Source organism: Neophocaena asiaeorientalis, unplaced genomic scaffold (assembly GCF_003031525.2).
Source record: "Neophocaena asiaeorientalis asiaeorientalis breed wild unplaced genomic scaffold, Neophocaena_asiaeorientalis_V1.1 scaffold226, whole genome shotgun sequence".
NCBI classification, from domain to species: domain Eukaryota; kingdom Metazoa; phylum Chordata; class Mammalia; order Artiodactyla; family Phocoenidae; genus Neophocaena; species Neophocaena asiaeorientalis.
The window spans coordinates 12,233,771-12,256,901 of NW_020173037.1; the positions used below are offsets into that span (position 1 = coordinate 12,233,771).

The 23,131-nt window shown below is 35.2% G+C and overlaps 1 protein-coding gene across 1 annotated transcript in view; it reads right to left on the reverse strand.

Annotated features, from left to right (window-relative positions):
- Window positions 1-23,131, reverse strand: part of PPP1R42 (protein phosphatase 1 regulatory subunit 42) — a 48,872-nt gene that overhangs the window by 22,323 nt on the left and 3,418 nt on the right. The window contains exons 2-5 of the mRNA XM_024742657.1: window positions 14,851-15,068; window positions 12,750-12,916; window positions 11,214-11,352; window positions 9,244-9,360 (exon numbers count right to left, since the gene is read on the reverse strand). Coding sequence (XP_024598425.1) covers window positions 9,244-9,360; window positions 11,214-11,352; window positions 12,750-12,916; window positions 14,851-14,979 — 552 coding nt within the window. The 5' untranslated portion in view covers window positions 14,980-15,068. The remainder of the gene's footprint in view (window positions 1-9,243; window positions 9,361-11,213; window positions 11,353-12,749; window positions 12,917-14,850; window positions 15,069-23,131) is intronic.

Genomic DNA, 23,131 nt, shown 5'->3' on the forward strand with positions numbered 1-23,131 from the left:
TTCTCACCTTCTCCTCCCCCACCCCAAGTCTCTGCCCTGGACTTTGGACTAGGGAATAGGAGAGATGATGGCAGGGTTAGAGGATCTTGGGGGAAGGAGTCCTTGGCAGCTGTGAGTCTGTAGAAGTGAGAGGGAAGGAAATGAAATCCCAAACAGCAGGAAGGACAGAAGCCACTTGGCCCAGCTTCTTCCAGGTCCTTATGCAACCATCCTAAGTGATCATTATTTTTTTCATTTTTTTCTTCTTTCATGTATTTTCTGTAGATGCATATGAGGAACCTACAATGGCCATTTAAAGGCAGCTGGTCTAAGTGCTAAAAACCTCTGGTAATTATAGTGGTTTTGTTAGAATTCTCTAATGACGTCCACTTCTTTTTCCCCATGGCACAAAGCTGTCTGTTGTTGAAGACTCTTAGTTAGGATGGATGTCAGCGACTTTATGTATGGCACATTGAGCTTTCTCTCCCATGGCACAGGGTTTGATGTCAGCAGCTTTTGGGCAACTTCAATCAATGAGTATAAAGAATGGAAAATTTAAATCCAAAAAATGGAGACATTGATCCCAGGAATAAATACAGAGAAATAAGTTAATATTCTGATGCTAACATTCATGTCCTTTGACTAAGCCTTCAGAGGATGATTTAAAATGGACCACAAAAGCACATTTCCGATGACCCCTAGGCAAGTCTATATTCAGGCTTCCAAGAAGCTGTGTCTAGGCATTTTTAATTGCTTGTGTCTTCTTGCTGGAAGTAAAAGAACTTCAGATTTCATCCTCACTCCCTGAATATCTTTTCTCTATGGGAGGGAAAAGCAACTTTTGGCTTATCCCAGCCTCTGGAACTTGCTAAATGGTTTGCATTCCTTCCCCAGATAGTTGAATATTTTAAATTGTTCTTGTATTCATTCATTTTATAAACATGTAGTAGGTGTCTACTATGTGCCAGGCACTGGGCTGAGCTCTAGGGAATCCTGAAATCAACAAAAATTCCTTGCTCTTAAAGGCTCTCAGTCTAATGGGGGATATGGTGATATACAATAACAATGATATTAACCATTTGTTCCTTACCAGCCATTCACTGTTTTTTAAATTATGTTTTTTTTTAATCAAAGCAATACAATCAACACAGTTAAAGAATCAAATAAGACCATAGGGTTTATAACAAAAAGTAAAGAGTACCTTTGGGCTTAAAACAAAACCACATTCAACTTCTTCAGCTGTTTCTTTCTTTCTTTTTTTTTAAAAAAAACATACATTTTATTTATTTTTATTTATTTTTGGCTGCATCAGGTCTTAGCAGCAGCAGGCGGGATCTTCCTTGAGGCATGCGGGATCTTTCGTTGCGGCACGTGGGCTTCTCTCTAGTCATGGCGTGCGCTTTTTCTCTTCTCTAGTTGTGGCATGCAGGCTACAGGGCGTGTGGGCTCTGTAGTTGTGGCGTGCGGGTTCCAGAGCCCATGGGATCTGTGGTTTGCGGCATGCAGGGTCGGGTCTCTAGTTAAGGTGCGCGAGCTCAGTAGTTGTGGTGGGCATGCTTAGTTGCCCCATGGAATGTGGGATCTTAGTTCCCCAACCAGGGATCGAACCCACGTTCCCTGCATTGCAAGGCGTATTCTTTACACTGGACCGCCAGGGAAGTCCCACTTCAGCTATTTCTATGCACACTTACTTCCACATTGCTAAATAACAACTGCTGTTTATTGATTTTTAAATCTTAGGTATTTACTGAATTCCTACTATGGAAGATGATGATTTAGTTTTCATAAGTATTACTCCAACCCCTACGACTCTTCCCTTCCTCCATCCTGTCAACAGAGTTATACTTAAATTAATAAGATTAATATCCATTGACCATATTACTAAGATCACTTAAGTATTGTTCAGAGCTAAACCACATAATGCACTATGGTTGTTTCTTATTTTCCCTAGAGTTAAAAATTGGTTGGTTATTTATTTGCTTAGTTTTCTATGTATTTATCACCAGTTCAGCCTGAGGCAACCTGTTTTCCTAGTAGATGTTTTCCTAGGACATTCCTTCACTTCAAATTCCCTTCAGATTCTTTCTGGGAATTTCCTTAACCTTTCTTCTGTTTCCTAGATCCCATGTCTTCCCTTTTCCTATTTTCCTCCCCTGTTTAGGTGGAACACATTTTCCAAGAGCTGCCTAAAAAACGTATGTGGGACATACATTTTTTGAAACCTTGCATTTTTAAAATGTTTCATACCTCCATAATTGCTTGAAAAATTGACTGAATATATAATTCTAGATAGAGAATATTTTTAACTCAAAAATTTGAAGACATTATTCTACTATCTTCCAGATTGAAAAGTCTGATGATTCTGATTCCATTTTGATTTCTGATTCTTTGCATTATGATCCTCTTTTCCTCTGTAGAAGCCTTTAGGAACTCTTTACTCCTGGTGTTCTAAAAACTTTTAAGGATAGACCTGGGTGTGAGTCAGTTTTCATCCACTGTGCTGGCATTTGGGAGACTGTTTCAATCTGGAAACTCATGTCCTTTGGTTCTGGAGAATTTTTCTAATATTAAAATTAACTATTGAATTATAATTTACATATGACAGAATACATTTATTTAAATGACCAAACCATGTACATCTATACAATGACCACCATAATCAAGAAAGAACATTTTCGGGCTTCCCTGGTGGTGCAGGGGTTAAGAATCCACCGGCCAATGCAGGGGACACGGGTTCGAGCCCTGGCCTGGGAAGAACCCACATTCTGCGGAGCAACTAAGCCCTTGCACCACAACTACTGAGCCTGAGCTCTAGAACCCGCGAGCCACAACTACTGAGCCTGCGTGCCTAGAGCCCCTGCTCTGCAACAAGAGAAGCCATGACAATGAGAAGTCCACGCACTGCAACGAAGAGTAGCCCCCACTTGCCACAACTAGAGAAAGCCCACGCACAGCAATGAAGACCCAACACAGCCCCAAATAAAAATTAATTAATTAATTAATTAAAAAAAAAAAAACATTTTCATCATCCCAAAAGATTCACTTATGGCCCTTTCCAGTCAGCCTCTTACCATTCCCATCAGGCAGCCATTGATCTGCTGTTACTATATACATTTGTTTTTACTTTTCAAGAGTTTCATATAAATGGGGTCATACTGCATGTACTCTTTTTTTTGTATGGCTTATTTCACTCAGTATAATCGGATTTTTATCCGTGTTGTTGTGTGCATCAGTAGTTTATTCTTTTTTATTGCTGAGTGATATCCCATTGTATGGAACACAGTTTGTTTCTCCATTCCCATTTGAGGAAGATTTGGTTGTTTCCAAAATTACAAATAAAGTTACTATAAATATTTGCATACAGGTATTTGTGTGAACATAGGTTTTCATTTCACTTGGGTAAATACCTAAGAATGGGATTGCTGAGTCATATGGTAAGTGCATTTTTTTTTTTGTAAGTGCATTTTTAACTCTATAAGAAACTGTTAAACTGTTTCCCAAAAAGGTTGTACCATTTTACATTTTCCTCAGCAATGAATGAGGGTTCCAGTTGCCCCACATCCTCATCCAAAATTGATACTGCCAGTCTTTTTATTTTTAGCCATTCTAGTGGGTCTGTAGTGGTATCACATCTTTGTTTTAATTTGTATTTCCCTGATGAATAATGATACTGAGTATCTTTTTATTGTTTATTGACCATTAGTATATGGTCTCTTGTAAGTTTTTGTTGAAATCTTTAGCCCATTTTTAATGTGTTGCTTGTCTTCTTACCATAGAGTTGTAAGAGTTTTTAAAAATATATTTTGGATAAAAATTGTTTGTCAGGTACATGATAGCTAATATTTTCTCTCTGTGGTTCACTGTTTCATTAATAATGTTTTTCAAAAAGCAGGTTTTAAATTTTGATGAAGTCCAGTTTATCAATTTTTTATAGGTCATGTTTTTTGTGTTCTTTTAAAGAACTCAAATGTATGTTTTTTTTCTACAACTTTTATTTTTTAGCAACTAAATTTGGATATGTTATATTTTGAGTAAGTTTTTGTATATAGTATGAAGGGTGAAGGCTCACTATTTGGATGTCCAGTTGTTCTACCAGCATTTGTTGAAAAGATTATCCTTCCCTCATTGAATTATCTTAGAACCTCTGTAAAAAAAAATCAGTTGAACATAGGTATAGATTTATTTATAAAGTCTTTAATTTGTTTCCTTGATCTCTGTATCCATCCTATGCCAATACCACACTGTCTTGATTATTATAATGTTAAAGTCATGAAATCAGGTAGTGTAAGTTCTCCAACATTAATTCTTTTTACCAATATTGTTTTGGTATTTTAGGTCCTTTGCATTATCATGTAAATTTTAGAATCAGCTTGTCAATTAAAAAAAAATCTGCTGGGATTTTGACTGGGATTATGTTGAATGTATACATTAATTTGGAAAGAATTAGCACCTTAATAATATAGTCTTCCAATCCATGAAAATGTTATTTCTCTTCATTTATTTAGGTCTTCTTTAATTTCTCCCAGTATTTTATAGTTTTTATTCTATAGCTCTTGCATGTATTTTGGTAAATTTATTACTGAGTATTTAATCTTTCTTGACATAAATTGTAAATGGTATTTTTAAAAAATATCATTTTCCAGTTGTTCATTGCTAGTATGTGAGAATTGATTTTTTGCATATTGACCTTGTATCCTATGACATTACTAAATTTGTAAGTTCTAATAGCTTTTTGTAGATTTGTGATTTAAAATATATATCCTATCATGTAGTCAGCAGATAAAGATAGTTTTACTTCTTCCATTCCAAACTGAGTGTTGTTTCATTTTCTTGCCTATTGCACTGGCTAAGCCTTCTAGAGAGCAGAGTAAACATCCTTGCTTTACTCCCTGTCTTGAGGGGGAAAGAATCCAGTCTTTAATCATCAAGTATGATATTTTTGTTGATTTTACATGAATGCCAATTATCAGGTTAAGTTCCCTTCTATTTATAATTTGTTGAACTTTTGAAAATGCATTTTGTGCATCTATTGAGATGATCATAGAATATTTCTCCTTTAATTTTTTTGGTGCATCACATTGATTTTTTAAAATATTTATTTATTTATTTGGTTGCACCAGGTCTTAGTTGAGGCAGGCGGGCTCCTTAGTTGCAGTATGTGGACTCCTTAGTTATGGCAGGTGGGCTCCCTAGTTGTGGCATGCAAACTCTTAGTTGCGGCATGCATGTGGGATCTAGTTCCCTGACCAGGGATCGAACCCAGGCTCACTGCATTGGGAGCATGAAGTCTTATCCACTGTGCCACCAGGGAAGTCCCCATCACGTTGATTTTTTGAACGTCAAACCAATCTTTGATTTCTGGGATAAATCTCACTTGGTCATTATGGATAATCTTTTTATATATTGCTGGACTTTTTTTAAAACTTAATTTATTTTTGGCTGCATTGGGTCTTTGTTGCTGCGCGTGGGCTTTCTCTAGTTGCGGTGAGTGGGGGCTACTCTTCCTTACGGTGCGCGGGCTTCTCATTGCAGTGACTTCTCTTGTTGCAGAGCACGGGCTCCTGGCGCGCGGGCTTCAGTAGTTGTGGCAGGCAGGCTCAGTAGTTGTGGCTCGTGGGCTCAGTGGTTGTGGCTCGTGGGCTCTAGACCTCAGGCTCAGTAGTTGTGGTGCATGGGCTTAGTTGCTCCGCAGCATGTGGGATCTTCCCAGACCAGGGCTCGAACCTGTGTCCCCTGCATTGGCAGCTGGATTCTTCACCACTGCGCCACCAGGGAAGTCCTATATTGCTGGCTTTTATTTGATAATATTTTGGTAGGGACTTGTGAATCTATGTTCATGAGGGATATTGCTTTTATTTATTTTATTCATTGTAGTTTTCTTGCAATAGTGTTGGGGATAGGGTGATGCTAGCCTGATAACAGGAGTTGAGAAGTATTCCCTGCTTATCTATTTTTCTGAAGTAGTTTTTGTAATTTTGATATAATTTCCTTTTTAAGTATATGATAGAATACAGCAATGGAGCCATCTGGGCTTGGAGTTTTCTTTGTGGCAATGTTTTTACTTATAAATATGATTTATTTAATAGATTTATTTAATATGATTTATTTAATAGACACAGAGCTGTGATTTTTGAGCCACAGCCTCTCTGGTTCAACTTCTTAACAAATTAAACGTGTCCCCTCTAACTTTGTTTTTAAGGTGTTTTAGCCTTTTAATTTTCCCTTCTCTTGTCCTTTAGTTTATATACTGAAATTTCAGGTATGGGGAAGTATTTCATGAAAAGCCTGAAATTTCTCAATCCATAACATGGAAAGAAGTTTCTAACAGGTATGTGGGGCTTTGGTTACAAGAAAAAACAATGCAAACACCTGTTAAATACTCTGTTCTGAAATATGCAAAAAACACAGTTGACCAGACCTAATCTCACTATTGCCAGATTCAGTGCATTTCTATTAACCTCTTATCTGCCCTCATGTCAGCCACTCAACAGCATTCAAGTCAAGTGGCCATTCCCTCTTCCTTAAACCTCCTTTTTCTCTTGTCTTCTCCTACATCATTGACTCCTACTAGTGCCTTCTCATCTAAATGATCTCTAAATATTGGAGTGGCCTCATTTATTCTTTATCTTTGTCTGTCACCCTGTCCCAAGACTCTAAATATCATTTAAATGCTGTTGACTCCCAAACTTTCCAATCTTGCTTTTCCTTTGAACTCCAGATGCCTACTTTACATGTGCATTTCAATATCAAATAGGCTTCTCAATAGAAGGAATTCTTTTATTCCTTCCCTTGTATCCCCCAACTTGTAAAGGCTACCACTGTCTCCTTAGTTCCTCACACAAAAACCTTGATTCTTGTTTTCTTTATTCCTACACATCCTACTAATCAGCAGATTCCATGAGTGCCATCTAAATATGCCTTCAATCCATCCACTCCTTTTTATCTCCAAGCAGCCATCTTCTCTTAATCTTTGCTGTAGTCTCCCAACTGATCTCTTTGCTGTCATTCTTGTAACCCATTCTTCACATAGCTGATAGGGAAATCTTTAAAAAATATAATCTTTCCAGTGATTTTCTGTTGCACTTAGAATATAGTCAACTTCATGACCATGGCCCCTATACCTTCCTTTCTAATCTCACGTTAACTTGGCCTTAGAGAATCATTGTAGGCAAAATAGCTTGGTTTTAATGTCATTCAGAAGAACTTCCTTTGGGAGTATTTATAGGCTAGCATTTTTGTCCTGTTAAACTCTCCTCTTCTATTCAGAGTTTAAAGCATAATAGAATAAGACTTTAAAAGCAATGACAATAACTACATTGAATCTTGGTAATTATGATAATTAACAACTAACCAGATCTTTCAAGATGTATTCATATATTCCGCACTCATTACTGAACATTTGCCAAGCATTGTGCTTAGAACCTGGCCTTCAAAAACATTTAGGGAAAATACTTATCTTGCAGATTTGGGAGACTGGATTTCTCCACCATTCTCTCCCCAGGAAAGGTGAGCTGCTGTCTTTAGCCACTCTGTTCCCATTTCCCATGGGGTTAATGTTGAACACTGTGCACATCCCAGGTCCTCTCTACTTAATCAAATACCTGAACTCCAGGCTCTGTCACTTTGAATAGAATCATATATATAGTATACAGTATCTTATATAAGACTACCCATCTATCACAGTATGGATACAAATACTGTGAAATCATAGGAACATTAAATAATTCTGATGAATACAAAATGCCCAGTGAAAAAGCATAGAAGAGCAGTCTAAAATTTAAAATATTTTGAATGCAGAATTTATCCCGTGAACTTCTTAATTCCTTCATGTTGTAAGTTGAAATGACTAATTGAGTCATGCTTCCTTATTTCTTTTTATTTTAAATATCTACCATGATTGTTTAATGGCATTTTGAATATTTGGGGGAATTCATTTGTAGTAGAATAATATTTCTTTTCATAATTATCTACTGCTTACAGTAGTTATGAGATGAGCCAGGTAATAGTCCTGAATTTGTAAACAAGACCAGGGGTAACTTTTTTAGGGTCAGATGATAGCCGTCTGAAAGTGGTTTTGAAATAAGAGCTCTGTTTATGGGAGAAAGAAGCCTATTCTTCCTTCTGTGGTCCTATGTAAAGAAATTATGTCACAGGGCTTCCCTGATGGCGCAGTGGTTAAGAATCTGCCTGCCAATGCAGGGGACACAGGTTCGAGCCCTGGTCCAGGAAGATTCCATGTGCCATGGAGCAACTAAGCCTGTGCACTGCAACTACTGAGCCCGCGTGCCACAATTACTGAAGCCTGTGCACCTAGAGCCCGTGCTCTGCAACAAGAGAAGCCACCACAATGAGAAGACTGCACACCGCAATGAAGAGTAGCCCCCGCTCGCTGCAACTAGAGAAGAGCCCATACGCAGCAACGAAGACCCAGCACAGCCAATAATAAATAAATAAATTATTTTATTTTAAAAAAAAAGAAAGAAATTATATGATAGCCCACCCCATTGCCAAACCAGAAACTATGAGGTTTTGGCAATGGTTCAGCTCACAGATGACTGTTTCCAGGAAGCCTTCCCTAGCCCCAGGCTAAGTTAGTGATACCACAATACTTATGAAAACAGAATCACGTTGTAGTCTTATCACTTGCTGACCATGGGTTTTTTTTAATCTCTGGGACTCTACTCTTTCTTCCTCTGTTCTTTCAATACATGGAGTAGTATAGTGCCTGGCAAATGTGTGGGTGCCCAATACATGTTTGAATGAATGAGTAATGGAATGAATATGGCATGATATGGCATAACATGACATGAATATAGCTAGTGCAAATTAGAATAAATGAAAGATCCAGGTGTTCCCCAAGGAGGAGCAGCCGGGAGAGAGTTCAAGTCTAGTCACAGTTACTAGAAACTCATTCGCTGGGAGAGCAGAGTTAAGGGGCAAGAAATCTAGTCTCCAGAGGGAAACATTTGATAGAAAAATAATATAGAGTGGAAAAAGTATATACTTCCTTCTCAGAGAAACATTTTTCTGTTGGTGAGGGATGGAGGCATTGGGGTATGGAAGAGAAGACCAGACACAGAATTATGTGTCTGTAAGACACAGAATTATGCAAATAAATGCATTAAGAAGTAAAGATTCATAAACTGGTTTTAGGACAAATTCAGAGTCGTTTTAAAAGTAATACGTTTTATAGTTATTTAGCAAAATAAGTATTTTTCAATCACAATTTCATGTAAATATTAAAGAATTTTTCCTTTACCTTACCTTCACATGCAGAAGTTGGTTGTCAACTGCTATGAGCTGATTAAGATTCTCCAGTATTTCTAAGTCTCTTACATCATCAATATTATTATTGCTGATATTCAATATAGAGAGGGATTTCTGTAAGAAAGGTAACTAAATTAGGGTTAATAAAATAGTCTAATTAAATACTATACATAGAAACCAGAAATCCTAATCTGTGAAAAATTAAAAATTTATCAGTTCAGGCTGTTTTGCTCTTTAGGCAAGAAAATAAAAATCCTTGGAGATTTTGTTTTTATGTCATACTTTTTTTCAGATGGAATTTTTAGAGCTATATAGTAATTGTAATGTAACTTACTATTTTTGTCTAAAGTTCCTTCGTAAGTCCAATTTTTCTCTTCCAAGATATAAGAGAAATTTATAGAAAGAAGCCAAGAAAGAAGCAAAGAGAGAAAAAAGATATCCCAATAAGCAAATGATAACACAATATAGAAAAAATGCTTATTTCAGTTCAAGCAAATTATCATTTTGTGTTAAATATCACTAAGATTAGGGAGAAATAATTTTTTTTTGTTTGTTTGTTTGGGGGGTTTTTTGGCCACACTGTGTGGCATGTGGGATCTTAGTTCCCAACCAGGGCTCGAACCCGCGTACCATGCATTGGAAGCGTGGCGTCTAACCACTGGACCGCCAGGGAAGTCCCTGGGAGAAATAGTTTTTATCTTTATTTTTCTAAATAGGAAACATGACCAAGAATTAAAAGAATATCTGATTTTTATGTCTATCTCTCCATATAGTTTTCTCTTGGTAATCCATATGTTCAGAAACCAGTTAAAATAATAATTATCTAATTAATAAGAAGTTCAACATCAGCCGTTAATGAGGACATAAATATACAATAGAGCAATACTAAATCAGAGCCATCTTAAAATCTAAGGCCTGGGATTCTCTACCAAGATGGAGACTACCCACCCAGGTGTCCACACATGGCTAACCTTTAGAGAAGATACTTCCTGATACTTTTTAAGACCTGCTGTACAGCTTAAAAAGTATACCTTATATTTAGAATTTCAGAATCTGCTTGAATCTGCAAAAATGAGCAAGCAAAAACGTTTTCGGTCATAATCTGTAATAAAACTATCCATCTCCACAGTGGCATGAGTCTGCTTGGTTCAGCTGAGGTTGAGCTGAGACACAGTTGTTTCTATGGGATAGTAGGGAGGGTAGGACAGAAATCAGATCACTCCTTTCTTTTTCAATTTATAGCACTACCCCTCAATTGTTATAAATTTTGTTAAAAAAACCTTCTATTGCCCTCTGTTTTTGGGCCCTCTAAAGTAAAACCAACGAAATCTGTTCCATTTACATCCCTTGCTCCAGAATTGGAAGTAGCATATCCTATCAAATCTCATTTTGAGGATTGGCACCCTCTGGCTCCCTGCTTCTCAACTCATTGTGACACCTCTATGTGATTTGACCGGTTGTCGGGTGACAGCTGGAATCTCTTATCTCTGTTCCCAGTTCTACCTGCTTTGGATGAGGCAGAGCTGTACGTAATGCAACCTACAATCAAATCAGAATCCAGGGAGAAAATGACTTATCATTATAATGATTCTCTAGGTTGTTTAAATTTTTCCAAATAACTGTGCTTTCCTCTTTCCTGAGGCTTTTTTCCTAAAATTTTGAGTCATCATCACACCAAGGTCAAAATAGGAATGAGTTAACATCTGTATTAGAACTTCATACTTTATATAGCCTTTTCGCATCCTTCTTTTGATCCTTCCAGTTACCCTAGGGGCAGGAATTATTATTCCCATTTTATAGCTGCTGAGTCTCTGAGAAATTATTTAGGAAAAATTAGTTTTAGCTCTCAGATTCTCAACTGGCCATATAAACATGCAGAGTATTACAACATCCAGATATACCTTCCTTTTTTCATTATAAGCATTGATCACTATATTCTTTGTCAGAATACTCAAATTTGGCCTTACTGCCAGAGAATGAAGAGTTCTTGGATCAAACAGGAGCTTTTCTCCAAGGGGAAGCCTCTGACTCTCAACATGAAGCTCTCTTAGTCTTTCTAAGCCTTCTAAGCCTTCTATGACAGCAATGTAGTTGCCTCCCAGATATCTGCAAAATATAAACCATTTTTTTAAATTTATTTTTTTATACAGCAGGTTCTTATTAGTCATCCATTTTATACACCTCAGTGTATACATGTCAATCCCAATCTCCCAGTTCATCACACCACCACCACCATCCCCCGTAAACCATTTAAAAATAGACATTCTGAGAGCATCATGGTCTAGAAGTGATAAAAACATAATAACGAAATCATGGAGCTATGTGAAAATTATACAGTTGACCATTGAACATTGTTGGGGTGTGTGTGGTTAGGTGCGCTGACCTCCATGCAGTGGAAAATCTGCGTAAAACTTATAGTGGGGACTCTATCTCTGGTTACTTTGCATTTGCAGATTCCACCCACTGTGGATCATGGCTCGTGTAGTCCTGTATTATTTACTATTGAAAAAAATCCATGTGTAAGTGGATCTGCACAGTTCAAACCTATGTTGGTCACGGGTCAACTGTACGTGCAGAATGTTCTCTTTATATTGAATCAATGAAAAGTTTATTTATTTGATTTTTACACTTAATTAAGTCTGAGAAATATTTATTTTTTTGACGTGAGAGAAATAGTCCTGTCTACCAGGGCTCCTGTTGTGTTGAAGTGCATAGAATCACCTGGGTCATAGGTTTAAAAATGAAGATTTCTGAGCTTAACCTCCATAGATTCTGATTTGGTTACCTAGGTTGGAACCCAGCAATCTGCATTTTTTAATTGACATACAGTTGATTTACAATAGTTTTAGTTTCAGGTGTACAGCAAAGTGATTCCGTTATATATATTTTTTTCAGATTATTTTTCCATTATGGGTTATTATAAGATATTGAATATAATTCCCTGTGTTATACAGTAAAGCCTTGTTGCTGATCTGTTTTGTATAGCAATCTGAATTTTTAATAAGCGTCTCCCACCCCACTTATTTTCCCCATTCTGAGGCCCCTGGCCTGCTTTTTGAGAATCACTGATCGTTCTTCCAATCTGGGGAAACTGGATCCACTGGGCCTCATTGTTTAATTAAAATCAACATAGGCAGTAAATGCCTTTTACAATCAAATCTATATCAACATTATCAGTTCTATGACCCTGCCTTTTTGAGATGTGTGATTCTAAAAGGCACAGAACTCATTTGGGTTCCGTGGAAACTTTTTTCACCAGTTGAGCCTAAATAAGCAGGTTTCAGGTATGTATCCCTATAAGCCCTTAAGACAACTCACCCTCCTTCAAAAGAAGTTATCAGGGTTAATAAAACACAAATTGTCAAGTATTACATGTATAACAGTCTATTTAGTACTAATAATACTGCAAAAGAATAAAAATGAGGCAGATAAAGGAAATGCATGCATGCAAAAATATTACTGTAATGATGACAATTGCATTACTTAGAAATAGAAGCACTTACAGTTTTTCCAGTTTCTTTAATGACCCGAGGTTCTCTATACATGAAATACAATTGTTTTGTAGGTATAAGTGGGTCAGATTTGTGGCATAATTCAGGTTAGTGATTTGACTAATACAGTTATCATACAAATATAAAACGCTAAGATTTTTGCAAAGAGAGAGGTCTTCCTAAAAGAAAAATAAAAACAGGTGATAATTTCTCCTGAAAACTTGTGTTTTTAAGAAAGTTTTTCACTTAATCATTCTACACATTTCGTTAAGGTTAATATAAAAGAATATAATTCCTCTGTTCTTAGCACAGTCAAAACGAGACTAGAATGATTACAAAATTAGTTCTAGGTTTTAGTATTCTGTAACCTTATCAATAAAATTGTGTTTGTTAGGAAAGATTTTCTCAGGGCAAGCAGTTTTCCTTGGAAGCAATTAGGCTCCTGTGGAAGTTGAAGTATCTAACAAATAATTGCTTCAACATTATGAATCAGGGCTTAATCTTTCTGTAGGATTGGAAATAAACTGTTGTGGTTTATAATACTGAAAAACCACTGGAAGTCATCTAGATATTCAAGAACAATGGATTAATAGAGAAACTATGATAATGCTATTGAAGGGAATACCTTATAACCATTAATTATCCTTTAATTTCTTTAGTAATATCTTGTAGATCCCATAATAAAATGAAAACAGTATATTCAACATGACCCATTATTGTAAAATTATGTGAATACATGCCTAGAAAAAAGACTGAAAGGACATCACCTAAATGTTAACAGTGGTTTTCTCTGCACGGACGGATTACAAGTCAATTTCTTTCTTTTTATATTTATTTTATATGTATTTATATGTGTTTTTTAAATGAACACCACTTACTTTTGAGGTAAGAAAATAAAGGTATTTTAAAAAGTCTGTCATTTCTTGTGTGGTGGTAGAGTTAGTCTAGAGTAAGTAGGCAAGAGGTAAAGTGAAATTCTGCTCAAAAATATCTCAGCTTTCATTAAGTCAACAAGATTTTTAAAATACAGCCACATCTTAGGAACTGGTTGAATTATTTTAACCAGTTTGCTTTCCTCCTAACAGAGGTCCTCTACATTGAAGGAGCACTGATTGTGAGGAGCCAAAAGTACATTAAATGGAAGCTCTCTGGAGAAAGCTGTCTGTGGTGGTATGATGAGGCAGAGTTCTCTGGGCAATAAAAAGGAAATATGAGGTTTGGGCAGTTAGGGAAAAGGCTCACCTGGAAACTGGAAAGGAATATAGAATGGGGGCTGAAGAAGGTCTCTGCAAAAAAAAAAGACCCTGACTGTCTTAATTGACAATTTTGCCTGGAGCTTTTGTGTTTTTTTCATTCATTCATTCGTTCAGTAAATATTTACTAAAGCACTTAATATGAGTCGGGCACTGTACTGGATAGGGGATTTAGAGTGATGTGAAAAAAAAAAGACATGATCCCTGCCCTCATGTAGCTTATGCTTCCAAGAAAATTTTGCTTATCTGTAGTCTTTAGCATTTTATTGTAGACAATGGATACCAATACAAATGGCCTAAAAGGGTTATTGTTGCCTTTAAAATTTCCCAAATTATAGCCAAAAACTAGCTTAGCACAGAGAAAATTAGCTTAGCACAGAGTATATATCCAAGTTAACATAATCTTGTCTGATATAACTGATATGGTATAACCTACATTTATATAACCAGTCAAATTATGTGCAAAAAAGATGTCACTGTTCATGTTTTGAAATATGGTACTTACATATAATTCTTAATATTTTGATATGTTAAAAATTCATATTCCAAGGCTTTGGAATTATCCAAAACTAATTATCTTTGAAATTATTCCAGCATATACTTCTAAAGCTAGTTTGCTACACGATAAAGAATTTTAGGGGAACATATGTATTTAACACATATATTTAACAATTACAATGGTGTATTTTATAGAGGCTTAATTTTTAAAGTTTAACATCACAAGCAGGAAACTAAAATAAAAACATAATATAAAGCTGACTAATCAAAATATAGTTAAAAAGAAAGTATGCCCTGATACCAGTTTCTAAACTTTACATTGTTAATTATATAAAAATAGGAAATAATTTCACAGTTCTTACAATTGCATCTATATTTTTGGCTGAAAAATTTATATGAGTTATTTTCTTCAGGTATTGTAAAGTGGTTTCTTCTTTTCGGGGTTTAAGATTGCTCTTTTTGGCAATTAGATCCAAGGTCAGTCGAACCATGATTTCTCTATAAATCAAACTCTTGGCAATAGCTCTCTTCTGGTACCATGTTAAGAAGCAGGTTTAGGTATTTTTTTATGCCCAACTTTCTAAAAATTAAAGAAAAAAAGGAGTATTATGTACATAGCAATTTAGGAAAAAAAATTATTATTATTTTTTTCTTTTTTTTTTTTTGCGGTACGCGGGCCTCTCACTGTTGTGGCCTCTCCCGTTGCGGAGCACAGGCTCCAGACGCTCAGGCTTAGTGGCCATGGCTCACGGGCCCAGCCGCTCTGCGGCATGTGGGATCTTCCCGGACCGGGGCACGAACCCGTGTCCCCTGCATCGGTAGGCGGACTCCCAACCACTGCGCCACCAGGGAAGCCCTAGGAAAAATTATTTTGACTCATTCTGTAATTTTCTTACATAAAACTGTTTGATAAACTAGTTCATAGACATTTTTAGGGATATTTAGGTTTTTTCTAAGTTTATAGCCTTAATTATTTTCATAAAAATATTTAAAACACCAAAATTGATTAAATCACTATACACATTCACTTTTACTTTTAAATCTTTTCCTCTCCCTAGTGTTGACTTGTTATTGTGGGCATCTCTTAAAGGATTATTTTTCTCTCTTTGAGTTGAAAATGATCTCAGTATCATTTAGTGTTCTCACATAAAGAAACTAAGGCCCAGAGATCTGTCTCAAACCACTCAACTTAGTGACAGTTGAAAATGAGACCAAGTGATCATATTTATTAGTCTCCCAAGTCAGAACACATGGTATGCAAACCTTGAGCATATTCACAGGACAGTGGTGAAAATACTTAAAAATGGAGCTGGCCTTGACATTTTATGTTACTACAACTGTAATCCAGAAAGAGGCAACATAATGCAGTGTTTCTCAACCCAGACTGCCTGGGTTCAAATTTTGGCTCCACTGCTCACTGGTTAGGCAATCTTGGGCATGTTACCTCAGGTTCTTATAAAAGTAGGATAATGGTACCTACTTGCAAGGGATATTGTGAGGATTACATGAGATAATCATGTACAGAGTACCTGGTATATAGGTCAATAAACGTTTGCTGTCATTATGCTACAATTGTTTTGTTCACAGATAACTTCATTATTTCACCTGAAATATATTAAGGCTGTTGAATAAGGAAAACATGCTATTAATAAAATATTGCTTTATGTAAGATATCCATATGTGGTCCATAAGTTTGAGATAACCCATTGTTTTCAATCATCCAGAAAGTATAGCTATTTAAGTGATAAATATCCCAGTTTCCCCAATTGTGCTTTATATTCTCTTATTCAATATGTAACCAAAAATACAGTTTAAAATTAAGCATTTTTACTCCAATGTATCTGGAATTTCACCAACCAAACACCTAAATTTGTGTGGTATTCTGGATGTGAAATAAATGCTTAGGAGGAAAAAATGAATTCAGTGAAAGATAAATTTGTGTTCTCACTCATTGGCATATAATTACCCAGGCTATATTATATAAAATACCCACAATAAAGTATTTTAAGATATAGAATGTATCCTTAGGCTCTTCAGAATGCAAGATATAATCTACAGAATAAAATTATGAAATCTTCATAGATTTTTGAAATTTCCATAAATTCATTATTTTTATAATAAAAATTTAAGCTTATTGTTTACAGATGAAATTTCAAACATGACAAAATAATATTCTGAACAAAGTTTCTAGTTAAGTATAAGTAGCTTTTCTTAATCTTACCTTAAAAATATTTCATGATAAAGAATAACACCACACCCATGAATCCATAGGTCAGCTGAAAATATAAGACATTACAAATACATTTGAACCCCTCTATATCTTTCTCTTGCTCCATTCTCAAATTTAGGGTTTATTCTAAATTTAGACATCCCTATTCATGTCTTTATACTTTTGCTATAGATATGTATGTATCTAAACAATACATGGTATCATTTTTTACATTTTTACAGTCATAAATGGTATTATTTTGATTCCAACTTTCTTTTTTAAAAATATTTTGGTTGTGAGAATCATCAGAGTTGATGTGTATTAGCTCTAGGAAATATGCACTGTTGTATAAAATCCTATTGTAAGAAATGTATTTCTTCTGATGATAGATTTTTTTGTGTTTTAATTCTTTGCTTTTGCAGTGTTGCTTTTATGGTTCTTGTATATACAACATCTTTAGCACATGTGCAAGAGCTTCTTTAAGGTTTAAAACTAAGGATGGCTGTTCCTGATATTTTCAGCGTTACTGTATATTGCCAAATTGTTCTCCAAAGAATTTTACCACTGGCAGTTAAGAGAGTTTCTGTTGCTCTACAATGTGGTTTACACCACTGTCAACCTTGATATTTGCAGTTTTTAACTTTTTGCCAATCTGATGGGTGTGATATATCTCATTGTTTTTCTTTTCTTAGAGATTTTTATTTATAAAAATGAAACAAAAATGTATTTGAATTTGCCATTCGATGAGAGTCTTTTCCTGTTATTGACCATGTGGAATTCCTTTTCTGTTAATTGTAGTTTCTTATATTTTGCCTATTTTTCCTTTTGGGTTCTGTTTCTATAAATAATTTTTAGATACGTGTGTATTTCTATCAGATACTAATATTTTATTGATTTTATAGTAGCAAATATCTATTTCCAGGCTGTAGCTTGTCTTTTCTCCTTGATTTTTCAGTTTGTTTTTAATGGCATCTTATAAAAAGTGGAAGCCGTATTTTTTAATATAGTAAAATGTATCAAGAAATTTTTTGCTCATGTTTTAAGCTTTTTGTAGCTTATTAAGTAACTCCTTCCCTATCCTAATTTTAAGAGAAAGACCTATATTTTCTTCTAAATATAATAAAGTTTTGCTTTGCACATTTTGGTCTTAATCTAGAATTGATTAATGTATAAGAAGTGAGATAGAGACTTAATTTTATTTTTTTCTTACGGAGAACCAATTATCCCAGCATATATGCATGGTTCATTTCTCTTCTATTGATTTATGTATCTATCCCCAGGTCAACCCTGTCTAAATTAGTACAGCATAATAATATCGCTCCACCTTGGTTAGTCTTGGTTCTTAACTCTTTTATTTTCCAATTTTTTTATTGTGGTAAAATATAAAATTTACCGTCTTAACCATTTTATAAGTGTACAGTTCAGTTTTACTAAGTACATTTATAATATTATACAACCATTGCCACAATCTATGTCCAGTACTCTTTTCACCTTGCAAAACTGAAATTCTATCCCTGTTAAACAATAATTCTCCATTCTCCCTCCTGCCCCCTGGCCCAGGTAACCACCATTCTCTTTTGCCTCTATGATTTTGATGACTCTAAGAACCTCATATAAGTAGAATAATATTTTATTTTTGTGACTGAGTTTATTTCACTTAGCATAATGTGCTCAAGGTTCATCCTTATTGTAGCATAAGTCAGAATTTCCTTCCTTTTTATGATTGAATAATATTCCATTGTATGTATTTACCAGATTTTGCTTACCATTCACCCATCTGTGGACATTTGGGTTGCATCCATGTTTTAGCTATTGTGAATAATGCTGCTGTGAACATGGTGTACAAATATCTCTTCGAGACTGTGTTTTCAATTCTTTTTGGTATATATACAGAAGCAGAATTGCTGGGTCTTATGGTATTTCTACTTCTAATTTTCTGAGTAACTGCTATATTGTTTTCCACAGTGGCTTTACCATTTTACATTCCAACCAACAGTGCACAAGAGTTCCAATAACTCCACATCCTCGCTAACACTTGTTATTATCTGTATTTTTGATAGTAGCCATCCTAATGGGCATGATGTGGTATGTCATTGTGGTTTTGATATGCATTTCCCTAATGATTAGTGATGTTGAGCATCTTTTCATGTGCTTATTGGCCATTTGTATATCTTCTTTGAAGAAATGTGTATTCAAGTCCTTTGCCCATTTTTTAATCAGGTTGTTTTCTTGTTAAGTTGTAGACCCCTATCGGGTGTATGATTTGCAAATATTTTCAAGTTCTTTGCCCACTTGAGGTTTAAGAGTTCTCTATATATTCTGGATATCAATCCCTTATCAGATATATGACTTGCAAATATTTTTTCCCATTCTCTGTATTGTCTTTTTATTCTGTTGATAGCACAAATTTAAAAAATTTTCATGAACTATAATTTGCCTATTTTTAATTTTGCTGCCTGTGTCAATGATGTCATTTCTAAGAAATCATTGCCAAATCCAGTACTGTGAAGCTTTTGCTCTGTGTTTTCTTGTAAGAGTTTTACAGTTTTAGACCTTACATTAGGGTCTTTGATCCATTTTGAGTTAATCTGTGTATATGGTGTTAAATAAGGGTCCGACTTCATTCTTTGCATGTGGATATCCAGCTTTCCCAGCCTCATTTGTTGAAAAGACTGTCCTTTCCCCATTGAATGGTCTTGACATCCATGTCAAAAATCATTTGACTGTATATGTCAGGTTTATTTCTACACTTTCTGTTTTATTCCACTGGTTTATATCTCTGTCTTTATGCCAGTACCATGCTGTTTTGATTACTATAGCTTTGTAGTAATCAGGAAGTACAAGTCCTCTAGCTTTGTTCTTCTTTTTCAAAATTGTTTTGGATATTTGGATCTCTTGAGATTCCTTATGAATTTTAGGATACATTTTTCTATTTCTGCAAAAAAACAAACAAAAAAACCCCCAAACCCATTGGGATTTAGATAAGGCTTGCATTGAATCTGTAGATCACTTTGGGTATTATTGACATCTTAAACAATATTAAGTCTTCCAGTCCCTGAAGAGGGGATATGTTTTCATTTATGTCTTCTTTAAAATTTTTCAACGGTGTTTTGTAGTTTTCAGTGAATAAATCTTTCACCTCTTTGGTTAGTTCCTAGGTGTTTCATTCTTTTTGGTGCTACCGAAAATGGAATTTTAAAAAAATTTCCTTTTCAGGTTGTTCATTTTTTGTGTATAGACACACAACTGATATTTGTTGACTTTGTATCCTGATACTTTGCTGGATTCACTTATTGGTTCTAACATTTGTGTGTGTGTGTGTGTAATCTTTAGAGTTTCTACATATAAGATCATATCATCTGCAAACAAAGATAATTTTACTTCTTTCTTTCCATTTTGGATGCCTTTTATTTCTTTTTCCTGCCAAATATTTCTGGCTAGAACTTCCAGTGTGATGTTGAACAGAAGTGGTGAAAGTGAGCATTCTTGCCTTAGAGGAAATGCTTTCAGTCTTTCACCATTAAGTCTGATGTTCACTTTGGGTTTTTCATATATGGCTTTTATTATGTTGAGGTATTTTCCTTCTATTACTAGGTAGTTGAGTGTTTTTATTGTGAAAATTCAGGTTGTTGAATTTTGTTAAATGTTTTTTCTGCATTATGTGTTTTTTTCCTTTCATTCTGTTAATGTAGTATGTTATGTTCATCAGTTTTTACATGTTGACCATCCTTGTATTCTAGGAATAAAACTCACTTATTCATGGTGTATAATCTTTTTAATATGCTGCTGAATTTGGTTTGGTAGTGTTCATAAGGGATATTGGTCTATAGTTTTCTTTTGTTGTAGTCTTTGTCTGGCTTTGGTATCACAGTAATGCTGGCCTCACAGAATGAGTAAGAATGTGTTTGTTTCTCTTCAAAGTTTGGAAAAGTTGGAGAAGGATTGGTGTTTTTCTTAAAATGTTTCATAGAATTCACCAGTGAAGCCATCAGAGCCAAGGCTTTTCTTTGTTGGGAGGTTTTGGATTACTGATTCAATTTCCTTCCTAGTTATAAGTCTATTCAGAGTTTTTATTTCTTTTTTAAAATAAATTTATTTATTTTTATTTTTGGCTGCGTTGGGTCTTCATTGCTCTGCGTGGGCTTTCTCTAGTTGCAGTGAGCAGGGGCCACTCTTCATTGCGGTGCGCAGGCCTCTCATTGTGGTGGCTTCTCTTGTTGCGGAACACGGACTCCAGGCGCGCAGGCCTCAGCAGTTGTGGCACACGGGCTCTGTAGTCGTGGCTTGTGGGCTCTAGAGCACAGGCTCAGCAGCCATGGCACACGGGCTTAGCTGCTCCGCGGCATGTGGGATCTTCCAAGACCAGGGCTTGAACCCGTGTTCCCTGCACTGGCAGGCGGACTCCCGACTGCTGCTCCACCAGGGAAGCCCCAGATTTTTTATTTCTTCATGATTTAGTGTTGGTAGGCTTTGTGTTTCTAGGAATTTTCCCATTTCATCTAGGTTATCCAATTTTTGGCATACAATTGTTCATAGTACTTGCATAATCCTTTTCATTTCTGTAGAATTGGTAGTAACATCCCTGCTTTCATTTCTCATTTTAGTTATTTGCGTCTTCTTTTTTTCTTAGTCCATCTAGCTAAGACTTTGTCAATTTTGTTGATCTTTTCAAAGAACCAGCTTTTGGTTTCATTGGTTTTTTCTCTATTATATTCTCTATTTCATTTCTTTATGCTCTAATCTTTATTATTTTCTTCTTTCTGCTAGCCTTGGCTTAGTTATTTTTCTAGTTCCTTAAGTTGTAAAGTTAGCTTGTTGATTTGAGATCTTTCTTTTCTTGTTTTTTCTGTCAGCATTTATAGCTATAAATTTCCCTCTTAGAATTGCTTTTCCTGTGTCCCATAAGTTTTGGTATGTTGTGTTGTCATTTTCACTCATCTCTCAGAATTTTCTAATTTCTCTTGTGATTTATTGTTTGATCCATAAATGCGTTGCTTATTGTTAATTTTCCAATTTTCTTTTTGTTACTGATCTTTAACTTTATCCCATTGTGAAATCTATTGAAATTTAATTTGTGGCCTAAGGTATGGTTTATCCTGGAAAATGTCTCATGTGCATTTCAGAAGAATGTGCTTGCTCTTGTTGTTGGGTAGAACGTCCTGTATATATCTGTTAGACCTAGTTTCTCTATTGTGTTGTTTAAGACCTCTATTTCCTTACTTTTGTTTGGTTGTTTTATCCATTATTGAGAGTAGAATATTGAAGTCTACAATTATTACTGTAGAACTGTAATAATTTCTCTCTTCAGTTGTCAGTTTTTGCTTCATATATTGTGTTTTGATGGTTTTTCATTAGGTGCATAAATGTTTATCTCTGTCATCTTGTTACTTATTTTCTATATGTCTTATACTGTTTTTGCTCCTCATTTTCTGTCTTCCTGTCTTATTTTTGTTGAGTTGATTTTTTGCAGTGAAACTAAATTCTTTTCTCATTTCCTTTTGTGTATATTCCAGAGCTATTTTCTGTGGGGTTACCATGGGGTTACATTTACACGTGGTTACATTTACCATCCTAAAGTTATATCACTCTAATTTGATTTATGCCAGTTTAACCTAAATAATACATAAAACTTTGTGTCTTTATAGCTCTGTCCCCACCTTTTTGGTTGTTGATCTCACAAAATTACATCTTTATACATTGTGTACCCAAAAATATAAACTAACAATTCTTTTAAATGCATTAGTCACTTAAATTATTTAATAAAATGTGGAGTTACAAACGAAAGTTACAGTACTACTAGATTTTAGACTCATTGCTTTTTAAATGTATTAGTCTGTTAAATCATGTAGAAAAACAGAAAGTGGAATTACTAACCATTTTTACAAAAATACTAGCTTTTGTAGTTCCCCTTGTTTTTACATTTGTTGAGATCTTTATTTCTTCTTGTGGCTTCAAATTACTATCTAGCGTTCTTTCATTTTACCTTGCTGGACTCCCTTGAGCATTATTGCAGGGCATGTCTAGTGTAATGAACTCTCTCAGCTTTTGTTTCTCTGGCAATGTCTTTATTTTTGCCTCACTTTTGGAGGACAGTTTTGTCGATATTGGATTCTTTGTTGGCAGGTTGTTTTCTTTAGCACTTTGAATATATTGGCTCACTGTCTTCTGACCTGAAAGTTTCTGATGAATAATGTGCTGATAATCTTATTAAGGATTCCTTGTATGTGATGGGTTATTTCTTGCTGCTTTCAAGATTCTTTGTCTTTTGAAAATTTGATTGTAATGTGTCTCAGTGTGGGTCTCTTTGAGTACATTTTACTTGGAGTTCATTGAGCTTCTTGCATGTTTAGAGTTATGTTTTTCATCAAGTTAGGGAAGTTTTCAGCCATTATTTCTTCAAATATTCTCTCCTCTCTCTCGCTCTCTCTCCCTCC